The sequence below is a fragment of the Podarcis melisellensis genome (assembly GCF_964234715.1).
Source record: "Podarcis melisellensis genome assembly, chromosome: 3".
Taxonomy (NCBI): Eukaryota; Metazoa; Chordata; class Lepidosauria; order Squamata; family Lacertidae; genus Podarcis; species Podarcis melisellensis.
Window position 1 is genome coordinate 23,094,906 of NC_138530.1, and position 16,824 is coordinate 23,111,729.

Below are 16,824 nucleotides of genomic sequence, written 5' to 3' on the forward strand. Positions count from 1 at the left end.
AAATTTCCTCCAATATACATGTTTTCGTATGCAATTTTGCCTAATAAACATGTTTTTGCAAAGCAATTTTCCCTTGTATAATGCATTTTTGTCCATGATTTTCACTAATATAAGCTATTTGATGCACACTTTACCCCAGTATATGCACAGGGTATATGCACTGCTTGGCTAGTGAAACACACTACAAAATTCAGAGAAGTGCAGATTTTGAAGGAAGGCTGTGTTTCAAAATGAGTTGTGTCCAAATAAACTTGGCAGAGGTAAGAGCCAGAATGAGTACATAGAACCTTTGGAAAGACAAGTTTAGAAGCCAGCAATCCAGGTCACGTGATCAACTCTTCTGGACTCCCTTGTCTACGGCTAGAAAAAGAATGTGATGCCTTTTGACTGAACAATTGTTGACAAGGCCAACATTTGATTATTCTCATAAAGAGTTTCTGCGTAAAGTTCCCATTTAGATCCTCAAGGATTTGAGGAAAGGCATTAACCTTAGGGCTTCATGTATACTATATTTCCATCTAAATGCTAATGCATTCAGTAGGTTTCCCTTACTTCACATATGTCTGGTTGGCCTTTTTGTGGGCTTGAAAATATTCCCCATTTATTTATTAAATTTATAAGATATCTATACCAGGGGTCAGCAAACTTTTTCAGCAGAGGGCCAGTCCACTGTCCCTCAGACCTTGTGGGGAGCTGGACTATATTTTGGGGGAGGGATGAATGAATTCCTATGCCCACAAATAACCCAGAGATGCATTTTAAATAAAAGGACACATTCTACTCATGTAAAAACATGCTGATTCCCAGACCGTCCATGGGCCAGATTTAGAAGGTGATTGAGCCAGATCCAGCCCCCAGGGGTTTGTTTGCCTACCATGATCTATACCACCCTTCACGGGGCAGTTTACACTATAAAAACAGAAAAATACGTAACATAGTAACAAACAAACTCCCCCAACCATTTTAAAGGCCATAGATTATTTAATTAACCAAAAGCCTAGGAGAAGAGAGATGCTTTTGCCTTGTGCCTAAGAATATGTAATGAAGGTGCCAGGCAAGCCCCCCTGGGGAGAGCATTGCACAAGGAGAGAGCCACTGCAGAAAGCCACACCATTCTTGTGTGGCTATCCTCCAGACATCTCATGGAGGAGGGACATGAAGAATGGCCTTAGAACATGATCAGATCATGATGCGTCCAGGTGGGCTCATATGGAGAAAGGGGGTTCACATGGCATCTTCTTTTCAAGCATTCAGTTGATTCGGGGTTCTTCTTGCAGAGTGCAGAGGGAATCAAACATTTGTGTAACAATGAAGCTTTATTGTACAGAGATATATTTACACGAGTGCCCAACAGTTGTATGCAGATACACACATTACCAGACTTTCCAAACTCTCATCTCTCACTTCCCACTACTACACTACAGTCTTGTACATTTCATTTTGCAGTGCTTTCTGTACATGGGGCTAAATCAGAAGTCGATACCTGTATATAAATTGTTACCCAGTCCCAAACAATCAGGCTACAAAGCAAAATGTGTAAATCCAGAGTCATTGCTCTAATGGTTTTGGAATCCCATCATCAGGTGCACTCAGAAGTACAACCAAGGTTTTTTGAAGAAGATATTTGCCCCCCCAACCCCAACCCCCCTTTCTGCATTTCCCAAATGGGTACAATACACTCCGTGGCCTTTCTATTTTATTGAAAAATATACATTCACATTTGTAGGCATAAAAACAGGCAGTGGAGGACCCAACAAAATAGTTCGTGTAACTGAGAATTTGCAACACATTTCCTTATGTAATAATTATCTGCCACAATTGATGTTTTTTAAAAATAAAATCAACCCAATACCAATTATAGTTATCATTTTATAGATTGGAACATAATGACAATTGTTGGAGCTGTCGTACTCTAGACAGCCTTTTTAAACATCTTTTTGGGAGGAACTGTGATCAAGTTCAACCATAGTAGGAACTCATATCATGGAATACAAAAAGTATAGACATTGGGATATATTTAAAGTGTGTGGTTAATACTAGGACTGTACATCAGATCCAGAACTAAATCAGGTTGATTCAGTTTGCCTTGGAATTTGGCCAGATGGGGTTCATGCAGCCCTGGATCAGCCCAGGTCAGATCAGGTCTAACCTGGAGCAATCCAGGTCTTTCAAAAGGGCTGGTGGTCTGGGAGGAAATTGGGTAAGGTCCCCAAATGAGTTTGGGGCACAGATCCAAGTCAGACCAGGGTGCACAGTTAGTATAGGGGATCTGGAATGAGTAATGAGAGTCTCAGCTACATCTCAGAGGATTGGTTCCTCCTCTGGCAGAATGGGTTTATAGACTATCGGTAGGACTCACAATGAAGCATTGTATATCCTGCAGTACGATGGTTCAGGGTTTCATGCCCACCACCAAGGGCTCAAATCAGGACATTTCACTCCCTGTTCCACCAACCCCAAGTTACCCTCTTTTTTCTAGCTGTCAAACAGCATGCTCAATTTGATTGCTTGTTGCTGTTTTGCCCCCTAGTAGTTTTTTAAAAGGTGGGTTTTTTCTCTACTTCTGCAAATCTCAGATTCATCCAAGCATTCTGGCACCTCCCTCCTCTTTCTCAGTGGTCATGTCTTGTGTTTGACATCAGAGGGGGTGATGGTGCTTGGCTATTCCTATGGAGTTTCTGGAATCGTCAACCGTAATAAGTCAGCACACACAAAAGACATTTAAATCAGACACAACACACACACACTCCAAATCCCGGGAACACTAGTTTTTTTTTTGCGGAGCTGGAAATGGTAGCTTAGTGGTAGCTAAACTACAGTTCCCACGATTCTTTGCAGGATGGGTGTGTGCGTGTGTGATATAAATGTTTGACGTGCCACGGCCTGAGTGTTGAGTGATTGTTGCATGCCTTTGTCCCTGTTTGACAATAATTATTTTTTCTGTTTATCAAAACTTGGACACCGTCATCCATCAAGAAAGGGCCTGCCTGTCTGAGCTACTCAAGGTTCTGTAACAATATCAATAAATAATGAGAGAGACAGATTTAATGTTACATTAAAGAAATAACTGTCAGCCCAGCGGTTGCTACTCATAAAAACCACCGCGTAAGAAGTACTGCTTCTTTCCAAGATTTGATAGAAAATCACTTTCAGAGATGGTTACTGAGGATTGCTGGTTACCTAATTCAGCCAACGTCAGTCTGCATTCAGACTCTTCTGTGTACATGTGTTCTTTCTTTACCTAAGATTCTCAGTACTTCTGAAAAACAACATGCCTCAATCAGGGCACCCCAAAATCAAGTTAAGACAATGTAACTTGGCATTTGTGCTTCAACAGATATATATCCATGCTTGGGGTGGGATAGTGCATATATCTGGAGCCTCAAAGGGCAGAACCAGAAGTATGCTATAGTATGAATGCATACAGTTGCATTCAGAGAGTTCATGTTATTGACGGAAGTTTATATGATGTCCCAGGGGAAGCAGCAACGGAAAGTTGATGGTGGGTTAGCGGGTTGTCTGGTTCTGTATATTATCCATCTTCTGACTTTTTTGACATATTCTCCTTATATCCCGGTTGCCTTACTTCAAGGCATGGAAAAGTTCAAAACTGTGTTTTACTCTTTAATAAAAACAAGATGCAGCCTTTAACTGTCCTCACTGTATAAAGACACAGAAAGAACCTTCTCCTGTCCAATTTCTGAAAATTCTTCTTTATAGGGTGATGCTTTCAAAATAGCAACAAAACAAATTTTTCACTGTTGCATCTTCAGCTGTGAATGATTGCTCAAATTCTCTTGAGTCTCTTTGTGAGTCAGAAGGGACTTCACCTTCCTCAGAATTAAAGTGCACGGGGTCCTACAAGCTCTTTTCAGCTGTGATCGAGTAAACTGCTTACGGCGTTTTCTGTATGGGGAGAAAAAGCAGAGAGATGCAGAGGTAAGCAATTTTTCAACAGGGATTTATATATTATTTTTATTATAAATACAAACTAGTTATTAAGCCAATCAGAGAACTGAGGATCATTAATGGAGAAAAGGATGGAAGTCAACTAAGATTTACTCAGAGTAGATCCCTGGGAAATAAAATACATGACTACATTTGGTCCATTCATTCCAATAGATCTGTTCTGTGTAAAACTTAGCTGAATACCACCCCGGGTTTGGGAAACAAAAGAAATTCACCTGGTTAGAAATTGACTGACAATGCAATCCTATATATTTAGCCTGATCATAGAATCATAGAGTTGGAAGGGACCATAAGGATTATAGTTCAACCCCCTGCAATTCAGGAATCTTTTGCCCCACATGGGGCTCAAACCCACAACCTTGAGATCAAGAGTCTCGTGCTCTACCAACTGAGCTATCCCTGAGAATGTTATTGGAACAGCATGGTTGCCACTTCATGGTTGCTTCAGCAGTATTTGAAATGACAAAACTGCACAGGAAGGGCAACTCAGGTGGAAAGTTGCTGTGAAAACTTCCCAAGTCATTTAAGCTTCCCACAGAATTTCACAATTCTATCCATTGCCAGAGCAGAGTGGGATGCAACCACGTGACTAATATGGATGATCTAATTCAGTGTTTCTCAACCTTGGGTCCCCAGCTATTGTTGGAGTACAGCTCTCATCATCCCTAGCTAGCAGGAGCAGTGGTTGGGGATGGTGGGAGTTGTAGGCCAATAACAGCTGGGGACCCAAGGATGCGAAACACTGGTAATTGACTAAAGGTCTAAGTGGAGTGGACTATCTCCATTTGCATGTTCCGCAAGAAAACTGAGATCATCACGGTGTTGTTGGGTTATAACCCCTATCATTTCTAATTACTGGCCACGCTTGCTGGGGCTGGGGAGAGGCGAAGTTCAACAACGTCTGAAGGCTTCTCTGCCTCTGTCCTAAGCACAAGGGTGTGATCAATATTGCAAAGTGGTTTGCACCTCTTGAAGGAGATACGGAACACAAAATCCAGAACAGGAGCACCACCACAGATTTGTTTTGATTTTAAATGAGCTGTGCTCAAAATGTGGCGGTCCTTAGTGAAATTTGGTAGCCTCAACTGCTGACTCCCTATAGCAGGCTTCCTCAACCTCCGCCCTCCAGATGTTTTTGGCCTACAACACCCATGATCCCTAGCTAGCAGGACCAGTTGTCGGGGATGATGGGAACTGTAGTCTCAAAACATCTGGAGGGCCGGGGTTGAGGAAGCCTGCCCTATACAGTGGAAGCTCGGGTTGTGAATGTGATTCGTGCGGGAGGCACGTTTGCAACCTGCAGTGTTTGCAACCTGCAGTGCCGCGTCTGTGCACTCGCAGGTTGCAATTTGGTACGTTTGTGCATGTGCAAAGCACAATTTAGTGCTTCTGTGCACATGTGAGTGCCAAAACCCGGAAGTGACCCGTTCCAGTACTTTCAGGTTTGGCGCGGTGCGCAACCTGAAATCGTGTAACCTGAAGTGTCTGTAACCCGAGGTACCACTGTGGATTTAGCCAAGTCCTGCTCCTCACAAGAATCTTAAGGGGGCCATCACAGAAGATAAGGGGTCAGGCCCCCTCTGCCCCTGCCCTATCTCAACCACTGCTCTTGACATTCCTAGCTGGGTACCAGAAACAAACTGACATAGTTGTCAGCAGCTACCAGGAACGGAAACCTGAGCCAGAGGATCATTTGCCATAGAAGTTATCACTCCATTCCAGCTAAGGAAATCCACTTGGGCGAGGTTTTGCATGCTTTGCAGTTGCTGGATGAGGAACCCTAGGTGTTGAGCACATTTAAATGCTCATCTGAATGCAGATGCCATCTATGCTCTCTGTGCATTGCTTTCAGTGGAATGCACATCTGAGTGCAGATTCAAATGTGCATGCTATCCACACATAGCTGTATTAAGTTGTATATAAACACCTTTGCTTCTAAGGGTGCTTTTTTAAAAATGAGCATTTTAGTCTTTAACATATTAGCTGGATTTCTGTGTCTGGATGAAGCAGCTAGGGATGTGAGACTTACTCCCAAAATAAGTGTGTGTAGGATTGTGGGCTAACAGTGCAATCTTATATATATTGCACTGTTAGCCTACAATCCTGTACACACTTATATATGTCTGCAAAAGTATCACAGAGTTCAGTTAGGCTTCCCTCTGCATAAATGGGAATAAAGGTAAAGGTAAAGGTACCCCTGCCCGTACAGGCCAGTCGTGACCAACTCTGGGGTTGCGCGCCCATCTCGCTTAAGAGGCCGGGGGCCATCGCTGTCCGAAGACACTTCTGGGTCACGTGGCCAGCGTGACGAAGCTGCTCTGGCGAGCCTGCACCAGCGCAGCACACGGAAACGCCGTTTACCTTCCCGCTATAAAGCAGTACCTATTTATCTACTTGCACTAAAGGGTGTTTTCGAACTGCTAGGTGGGCAGGAGCTGGGACCGAACGACGGGAGCTCACCCCGCTGCGGGGATTCGAACCACCGACCATACAATTGGCAAGTCCTAGGCACTGAGGTTTTACCCACAGCGCCACCCGCTGGGAATATTAGTACATAAATGGGAATAAATGGCATAAATGGGAATATCTGAAATTGGTACAAAATTCTAACAGTAAATAATATGTAAGCCTGTCTACACTGTCTACAGAAAGCAACAAGTTTTCTAGTGGCAGAATAAAATGTAGTTTGAAAGGAAAACATTTTCACTTTAATGAAGGGAGTATAAAAGAAAAGTTCTACACATAAAATTCTGATTATAAATCAGTCAATATAGTATATGTTACAAGGCTGCAAATTTGTTATCATTTTCAGGACTAGTAGATTGAGATGTTCAATATTTAAGGAGAAATAGCCTATCGATACCAGAGAGAGAGAACCAAATGTTTAAAATTCCATTCCCTTCTGCCTGCAAGCAGAACAGTTTTTCTCACGCAAATTTTAATAGCACATCAGTGGGGAATTATGAACAGATGAAAAATCCTCTTTTATTTATGAAACATTATCTTAATATTTATGAAACATTATCTTAATCTTCAGGTCCTTTCCGCCCTCCTTCCCTTACATCTCCTTAAGCATCTCACTTGAAATATTATGCTTTTCTGGAATTAATAACTTTACACATTTAATTCATGTTATTTGAAGGAAGGGAGGATCAAAGATATTAAAAAAGAATAAAAGACAACACCTTGTCAAAGAAAGAAAGAACCACTGTTTTTTCACTTCATAATTATTTAATTTGGATTGAATAATTTTCATTGAATTTTTAATTTATTCTATTCAGTCCAAATTAAATTCAAATGGGGCCGTTTTGCATTATTTTATTTCTTAAAGGATTGCACAGCCTGAGTTGATATTCTCTGCTGTTCTTTTGTAAATAATTGTTTAATATGTATAAATGCAACACGGTGTTACCTGTTTCCACATTACAATAGCACCTCTGAATTGCAATCTTTAATGTTTTGCACCCCAAATGTAATCTAGTTTGTAAGATTCTTTATGAGCCCAAGAATAAAGGCATTCATTATTAAGGTGGAGTGCAGATCAATGCACTGTGAGTTAAGGGTTGCATGGACTTCTATTCCCTCTCTGCGTGCATCCTCCACACACCCCAAAATCTGTCCCAGAATATTGGGGAGAAACCTAGAACAGATCTGGAGGGCATGAGGAAAGAGGAGAGGAGGAGGAGTTCTGGTTACACAGAAGGAAGCCCTTGTGCTTCCATTATCCCTTGTGCTAATGGATAAAATCTTAGACTGAGTTCCTTTCCATAAATAAAGACTATGCCTAGATATGACTAAAGAGATGAAGCAATGTATTGTGGCACATTGTTACAGGACCATCACACATAGTATGTTCTGCTTCATATTATTTTTTTTAATATTTATTTTTAAAAATATGAAAACATATTTATAAGCACACACAAAAATGGAGGAAAGTGAATAAAGCAGGAAGTAGATTGAGATCTGCTGGTAGTGGGTGATTTGCTGTAGGTGGGCAAGCATTGCTGATAGGGCTGTGCATGGTCCCCTGATCAGATTCAGGGCACAATTCAGGTTTTAGATCAGTCCCAGCAAGGGATGATGCAGACCTGACCTGACACCCAGATCTGGATTATGATCCAGAAAAAACAACAACAACCCATCTTTGGAAATCTCGTTGACTTGCATTGGAAAACCAATATGGCTGTAAACTTCTTGCATTTTCTCATGGGCAACCTTCTGGAGGCCGCATACCAGCAGTGGGCGAGACCAGATGCAAAAATAGGTGGATCTATGGATGTGACCCTTACCTTTGTACAGTAGGTTGCATTCCTGAGATACACAACTCAAGAGGTTTATGCACACATGCATGCACAGACACACAATGCATACAACAGCCCTGAACATCCAGTGCCACCAGTATCACTTTCCATGCCAAGCCATGCTATCAGCAGAGTATGGAAACAACAAGGGTCACTCCAGTTTTAGGGACAGTCAGCACTGAGTAGATCAGGATCTACTGCACTGGCCTTATCAGTACTGTTTTTATTTTTAAAAATGGTGCCAGAACTAATCATGAACATCTCCTTCGTTCTCTTATAATGGCAGCGGCACCCACCTGAGAGGTGCCGGAACTGAGTTCCATTGAATAGCAGCTGAAGAAAAGTCCTGGGCATTATCATGCTCCTTCTCCCTATAAGGTTCTGGTAATTATCCCTATATCCATGAGAAATAGATCTTAGTGATTCTTAAAGAGATCTTCATTAATCACATAGAGGCACATACATTCTCTGCCTGATTTTTTCCCCTGCCTACTGCCTATTTTGCTCTGAGACTCTCAACACCTCCCTCGACTACTGGGTCCTACTCAGGACAAACTTCTTAAATACAAACATAGAATGACAGAATACAACAAAGGTGTTCACAGGAAACAGCTGCAAACATGGAAAATGGGAGTTACATAGCCTTCCCATACACTCAACACATTATTTGTTCATTGTTTGTTTGTTTGTTTTTTAAAAAAGCTTAAGAGAACCTCGTTGTAGCCTTTAATAGCAAGGGAGAGGATAAAGATGTAACCCATTCTCTCTCTCTCTCTCTCTCTCTCTCTCTCTCTCTCTCTCTCTCTCTCTCTCTCTCTCATATAAACACAAAGGATGAGGAGGGAGGCAGCCATCTTTAAAGTTCAATTTCCTGTGGTTTTGTCACAGTGTGCCTTTTTCTAAAGCAAGAATTCTTTATGTTTGCTAAATGAATTCAATATGCCTAAAAACAGATACCATCTCGCATTGTTATGAGAGACCACCTATTCTAACTGTGGTTTGCCCCCTTGGTTCTCTTGCAAACATGCCTGATTCATCGCACCCACTTCACATTTTGATGCAGAGGTGCATTTGCCTGTGCATGAAGATGTGGTCACACAGATGTCCCTGCTTTAAGATGCAGAAAGCTAATCTGCAAAAACAGACAAGCTACTTGCGCCACATCTCTTTGGCTCAGTGAGCCACATCTCACAACTTTCTGCAGTTGTGACTGCAGAAACACACACACCTGCACCACAGAGAGGACTTCTTCATTCCCCTTTTGTAGTGCAAGTTCCCATATGCATAAACTAGGACAGATAAATTTGTTTCCCACAATGGGCCTACCACACAGGTGAAAGGGTTTCAGTGTCTAGGTGACTAACAAGATACTGTGTTGTATTTAGGAGTGCTTGAAGAATTCGATTTCTGCAAATTCCAACGCAAAATGACCTGAGCTGCTTTGCATTTGCCTGAATTTTGAAACACAGTTCAAAAAAGACTAAAATGTGCTTACATTAAATTTAGAAATGCAAACACTAAGATAAAGCACAAATAGGCATTGAAATAAATTTATGAATTTTCATGTGGATTTTAAAAATAAAAATAAGGCAGTAATGGGATGGAATGGACTTATGAAAGAACTCATGTGACATTGACACAGACCAGAAATAAGTTGATCCTTCCAACCCAAATTGCATCGCTAGTCATCGACAGTTAACATGTTTACTCAAAAGTAAGACGGGTTGTATCCAGTGGAGTTTATTCCCAGTGTGCATAGGACTGCAGCCTAAAAATGCCAAAACTGAGCCCAAAAATGGCTGGTGCAACCTTTACAGCTCTCTGTTTCGATGTAAATGCAGCACAGTGTTATCTCCAGAAATGTAAATCTATTTTTACTCTAGTACATCTCAATTGCAAGCCTTAACATTTTGCTTCCCACCCCTCTGCATGCTGTGTTGAGCTACATCATGTGAGAGAAAAGTGAGATATAGCAGATGTAACAGACCGGAGGAGGGGAGAGTTTTTCAGAGTGGTTACTACACATTTGTGCATAAAACTGGGTTTTTTCTAATTTGAAAAAGGACAGTGTTTTGATAGTGTGGAAGGGGACAGAATAATGGTGGGGTGTAAAAGCAATTGTGAATAGCTCATCCAAATTACTACTATGAGCAGTGACAATGAGTGGGGAAAGGCTTGTATCTCTTCTGTGAGAAGTTAGTTATAACAGTAAAAAAAAACCTCTTAATGAAAGAGACCTGCTTAGGAATCTTCATATTACACTACTTATGGGAAGATCTTCATAAAGAAGATCTTTAAGATAAAGAAAAATATTTGACATGACAAAGATAGCCTGAGTTAAATTCACAGTATGATGCGCATGTAAGATAGACAGAGAGATAGATGATAGATGATAGAATAGATAGATAGATAGATAGATAGATAGATAGATAGATAGATAGATGATAGATAGATAGATAGATAGATAGATAGATAGATAGATAGATAGATAGATAGATGATAGATGATAGATAGCTAGATAGATGATAGATGATAGATAGATAGATAGATAGATAGATAGATAGATAGATAGATAGATAGATAGATAGATAGATGATAGATAGAGATAGATAGATAGATAGATAGATAGATAGATAGATAGATAGATAGATAGATAGATAGATAGATAGATAGATAGATAGATGATAGATAGATAGATAGATGATAATAGATAGATAGATAGATAGATAGATAGATAGATAGATAGATAGATGATAAATTGATAGATAGATGATAGATAGATGATAGATATAGATAGATAGATGATAGATAGATGATAGATAGATAGATAGATAGATAGATGATAGATAGATAGATGATAGATGATAGATGATAGATAGATAGATGATAGATCGATAGATAGATAGATAGATGATAGATAGATAGATAGATGATAGATAGATAGATTGATAGATGATAGATAGATAGATAGATAGATAGATAGATAGATAGATAGATAGATGATAGATAGATAGATAGATAGATAGATAGATAGATAGATAGATAGATGATAGATAGATGATAGATGATAGATGATATATAGATAGATATAGATAGATAGATGATAGATGATAGATTAGATAGATAGATAGATAGATAGATAGATAGATAGATGATAGATAGATAGATGATAGATAGATAGATAGATAGATAGATAGATAGATAGATAGATAGATGATAGATAGATAGATGATAGATATAGATAGATGATAGATAGATGATAGATAGATAGATAGATAGATAGATGATAGATAGATAGATAGATAGATAGATAGATAGATAGATAGATAGATGGATGGATGATAGGAATATCAACTCTCTAAGGGCTCTAAGACTCCAGTCCTCTGTGCACTTACCTAGGAATAAGCTCCACTGAACAAGTGGGAATTACTTCTGAACAGACATGCAGAGGATGAGTGTGCTATAAACACAATCTGAGCAAGCATGTTTTGAATGGTAAGATGGAGAAGTATTTGTGCTTGCAGACAGTCACTGCTGGAACAGAAAACCTGATGAATTAGAATATGCACCTTCCCACATGTGTAAGCAAATCTATGAGGAGATATTTGGTTGAAAAATAATGTTGGTGTTGCACTTCTGTCATTAAGTCCAGCTTCATTTTTGAACAGTTTGCATAGGAAAGAAACTCAAAATTAAAATTTCTGTATTCAGAACACTGCAATTATGCATCGATCATCAAATGATCATGAAGGCTGCAATCTTAACCCCACTAACCTGGGAGTAAGTCCCATTGAATTCAATAGGACATTTCTGAGTAGGCATGGCTAGAAATGCACTGTAAATTATTAGACACACACACACACACACACACACACACACACACACACTGCATGAAGGAACGATACATACAGAAAAAGCATGGTACAATTACTGTATATAAAAGAAATCATTTCTAAGCACCCACCCCCACACTTTTAAATCAGCTTCAGATATTCGACATTTGAAATTGACAGCTGTATGTAATTGAAGCTATACTCAAGAGTTGACCCACTGAACTCAACTCTGTGTATGACTTCATTGGGAACAACCCAAGAGCTATAACTGCATTAGTGAAACAACCAGTCTCCAACTCTCCCATACATTTTTGCACGTAACACTAAGTTTTTGGAATTTTTCACCAAATTAATCACCTCCCACAGCCCGCTCAACCAATTCCCTTTCTTAGCTCTCTGCTGCCTTTTGCAATGTTTAGCAAACATCAATCTTGCTGCTGTTAGTAAGCAGAAGACTGGCTTCTGAATATTTATAGAAGGATTAGCTTTCCTATTATGAAATAAACATAATAATGAATTGGGAATAACTTGTAAGAGACTATGTTGATTATGTTAATTATCATTTTTCTGTACTGAATTGCCATTCTGCATTTTCACCACACACTTTCCTAAATAGACTCCCTAATCAGAACCACATTCCCTTGTGAACTGAATACCTTGGCCGCTAAAGAAAGGTTGCCCAAGAGACAGCTGAGGAACTCATCTTGATGTTCACAAGTCATCACATGCAAATCAGAAGCAGGTCAATAATGTGTTTGTTTGGCTTAATGAGTTTTAATAATTTCAAACAAAATGGCCAATGCTTGCTCAGTTTGGGAACATTTGTTTTAAAATGTTTGTGATCTGGTTGAGACAGGGCTTAAGTGCAAATAATTAAATACTTGTATTTGAAATTACTTTGGGGGGAAAAATATTCATGACATTTGCATTCCTCAGTATCAGAGGGACCAAGGATAATTTCACTTGCATTTTAATGAGAAACTACCTAAATATGCACTTCTCAAAACAATATGTGGACCAAAACAAAATTATCCTTTGGAAGGTGCATTGCTCTGAATTTTGTGGTGCAGTTCTCCAGACAAGCAAAGTGCACAAAAATGCAAACATCAGTAAAAAATAACATACAAAATGCATTATATTAGACAAGGATATTTCCACAAATCTGCATATTAATCAAAACTGCGCACTAAAATGTGTTCATTGTGAGAAGTCTGCCCTGCAACATGGATGAATTTTAATAAGGATTTGCTAAAACTTCTGTGAATTGTTGCAGAGATGTGGCAAACTGAATTTAAGGCTGGGAAATGTAGAAACTGGGAGAAACTGAACTGACAGTTCTGCATTATGGTTGTAGAAAATCCTTATGGTAGTGCTTGAAAAAGATGGGGTTATTTTTTAAGAAGCTGCTCTTACACTAAATCAGGCTATTGGTCTATAAAGCTCAGTATTGCCTGATGGTATTGACTGATAGCAGCTCTTCAGGGTTCCAGACAACGGTCTAGTCCAACTCTTCTTGGAGATGCCAGGAGCATTTTGCATGAAACCATGCATCCTACCACTAAGCTAGAGCCCTTTCCAACTCTAGAACATGTAAAGGTAAAGGGACCCCTGACCATTAGGTCCAGTCGTGACCAACTCTGGGGTTGCGGCGCTCATCTCACTTTATTGGCCAAGGGAGCCGGCGTACAGCTTCCGGGTCATGTGGCCAGCATGACTAAGCCACTTCTGGCGAACCAGAGCAGCGCACAGAAACGCCGTTTACCTTCCCGCCAGAGTGGTACCTATTTATCTACTTGCACTTTGACGTGCTTTCAAACTGCTAGGTTGGCAGGAGCAGGGGCCGAGCAATGGGAGCTCATCCCGTCACGGAGATTCGAACCGCTGACCTTCTGAATGGCAAGTACTAGGCTCTGTGGTTTAACCCACAGCTGGAACATGTACAATTCTATAAAATTTAAGTTTTATTGAGATTGGTCTCAGAACCGTCTATTTAACACCAGCGTGACATGCTCTGATGATGGCTGTAGTACCATCAAGTCTGGAAAGAAGCCCACAATCTGGAGCAAATCCCATCAACATCTACTCAAAAAACCCTTTCCCCAGTGTCTCTTTGTTCAGAGCCTTATGGAGTGCCATAATCAGAGATTTCACATGACGGGGGTCAGGCAGTGGGGAAGTGGAAACTGCAAGGAAATGTCCTATGAGGCATGATTGGTCTCACTGCAAAGGCTCTCGCGGATGACAGTCTGAGTGGCTTACAATTTATGATATTCTAAAGCAAATGCCCCAAGGTGCTGCAGGAAAGCCAGAGCATCATGACAAGAGGCTGTTGCATAAATGAGATCCTACTTTGCCAGCATCGGGGAAGCTCATTTTCCCTCCCAATAATATTCTGCAGACCCAGCATCAATATTTATGCAAGGAAACTACTCTCTGTAAACTATCAAGTATTTCTGGGAACTTCAAACCAGCTTCATTTTAAAATACTGGCGCACTGTTATTACTTGTGGCATCTGTGGCACAGAGCACCTGCATATGATAATTCTGGTAATCAATGAGGTGTAATGGTTAGATTGTCAAATCTCCCGCAGGCCAACCACCGATTCTCGGAATAACCTACCTCACAGGTTCTTGCTGTGATAACATGGAAGGAAGAACCACACAATCAACTTTGAGCTCCGTGGATATCAAACGTAAGAATTTTATAAAGCAACCTCCTGATTAGATTACTGTAATGCATCGTGATTAATTTACCGACTGAGCTTTTGCTTGGGACTGTCCAGAAACTGCAAAATACAGCATCAGAGCTTGTGGTTATCACTGCTGGAAGTCCTTCATGAAGTATTTGAAAACAATGCCTCTTGGTTCTTTATTATAGCTTAGTGTATACGTCTGAAGGGTTTCCCCTTCCTGATTTCTTGTACAGTGAAGTTTGCCTGGCTGCAAAACAAAGTAATTCTAATCCCTTCAAGTTGCACAAAATTGCTGACACAGCTTGGAAACTTTTTTTTCAAAATATTTTGCAGTGTTTCAAGCACTAAGTTAAGTCATCTGCGGTTTTCCACACCAGGTTAAGTAGCTGAACCTCTGTGACTAAGCAACTATATAGATATTGGTATAGATTATGAGACAATACCACAAACGCCCTCCTGGATTGAACCTAGGACCTTCTAATATCAAACTGCACCAGTGCTCATTTCCCTGTGTTGCTGGCTCACCATAAATTCTGGAGGCTCTCTGACCCTGTTAGACTAAAAATGTAGTTTCTGTAGTATTTGTTTCCTCCTCTTTGCCCCACAATTCTCTTTCCTGGTTGGAATCCCTTCTCTGCTGTCGGCTGCCTAGACTCTGATATAGCCCCAAATCCCAAACATGCCCTCATAATCAATCCCAAGAAATTCTCACCAACATCAGCGTGTCATGAAAACCCTTAAGGCATCATGGCTTCTCAGTTTGTCATGTAGAGCCTCGAATTCCCATCTTTGTTAAGGTACGCTAACCAGAAATGACTCCACTTTGGGAGAAGCGGAAGGAAGAGAAAGTTGGTGACTGAGACTGCCTTCTCCTCCTCCACCACCACCTCCATTGCTGCTGCTCCTGGGAGTCAGAGAAGGTGGGGTTGGGGGAAGAGGGAGGGAGCCAGGCAGACAGGCCAGCTGGCTGGTGTAGCAGCAGCAGTAGCAGAAACAGCAGGAGGAGGAAGGGAGAGGAAGGCGACAGAGACCCCGCCAACGTTGCTGTTCCCACCAAGGGAGGCTGCAACTGTCCGGCCTGGAGGGGAGCCCAGCTAGCCATTCAGCCGGTCATAATGAGTAAACAAACCAACCCCTGTGTTGCAAAATATGAGTCAGCAATACCAAAAGCAACACGATGGCCAGAAACAATAAGAATGTGAACAACTTTATGGAATAATTCAAACATCAAAACAAACAAACTAAAGTCTCTTTTCTGCTTACAAGTGTTGAACTAATTGGCTGATGAAGAATTCAGTGAAACAGCAGTTGTTATCCAGAAACACTGTTCAGCAGAGTTCAGAGTTGGACATCAGAATTGGACATTTGCTGATTATACAAAGCTTCACATCTTGCTCTGCGCCGGGTAAAGTCTGGCACCGTTATTCATTTAAGGACTTTCAGAGACTTTAGTTTGTTAGTTTTGTTGTTTTGAATTATTCCATAAAGTTGTTCACATTGTTGTTGTTTCTGGCCATCGTGTTGCTTTTGATATTGCTGATCCAGCCAGTCATGCCAGATAAAAAACAGGAAGGAGGTCAGGCTTGAAGAGAAGGGGGCAGTTGGATGGGCAAGAACAGGCCCTGGGGGTGATGGGGAAAGATATAGCTAGCTGAGGGTTGTGGGGGACAAGGAGGTTATGGGGGTTGGGGTGGGTGCTGGAGCTAGATGGGCTTCAGAGGGTTGTCTGTATCATCAAAAACGTTAATAAAAAAATTAATGTGCAAAAGAAAGGGGGCAGCCGTGATGATGATGTAGAATACAATGTCCCTATTTTTACCTGAGGAATGTTGGGGGGTATGCTACTGAATTACTTAGCTGGGGAGCCAGGGAGCCGGCCCTGTGAACATTTCATTGACTAAGAGTCAGGAGGCTTTGCAACCCAAAGAAAGGAACCCAGCCCGGTCTGGATGATACAGTTTGGAACAATGCAATCGTCTATATATGTCTACTCGGAAGTAAGCCCCACTGAGTTCAAAGGGGCCTGCT

At 40.9% G+C, this 16,824-nt stretch overlaps 1 protein-coding gene across 4 annotated transcripts in view; it reads right to left on the reverse strand.

Annotated features, from left to right (window-relative positions):
• Positions 1 to 3,408: 3,408 nt before the first annotated feature.
• MTA3 (metastasis associated 1 family member 3) overlaps positions 3,409 to 16,824 on the reverse strand; it is a 115,004-nt gene continuing 101,588 nt past the window's right edge. The window contains exon 19 of one of the 4 annotated variants that reach the window (XM_081903991.1): positions 3,409 to 3,906. In XM_081903991.1, coding sequence (XP_081760117.1) covers positions 3,756 to 3,906 — 151 coding nt within the window. In that variant the 3' untranslated portion in view covers positions 3,409 to 3,755. The remainder of the gene's footprint in view (positions 3,907 to 16,824) is intronic. The other 3 variants (XM_081903992.1, XM_081903993.1, XM_081903995.1) reach the window with 3 other exon arrangements.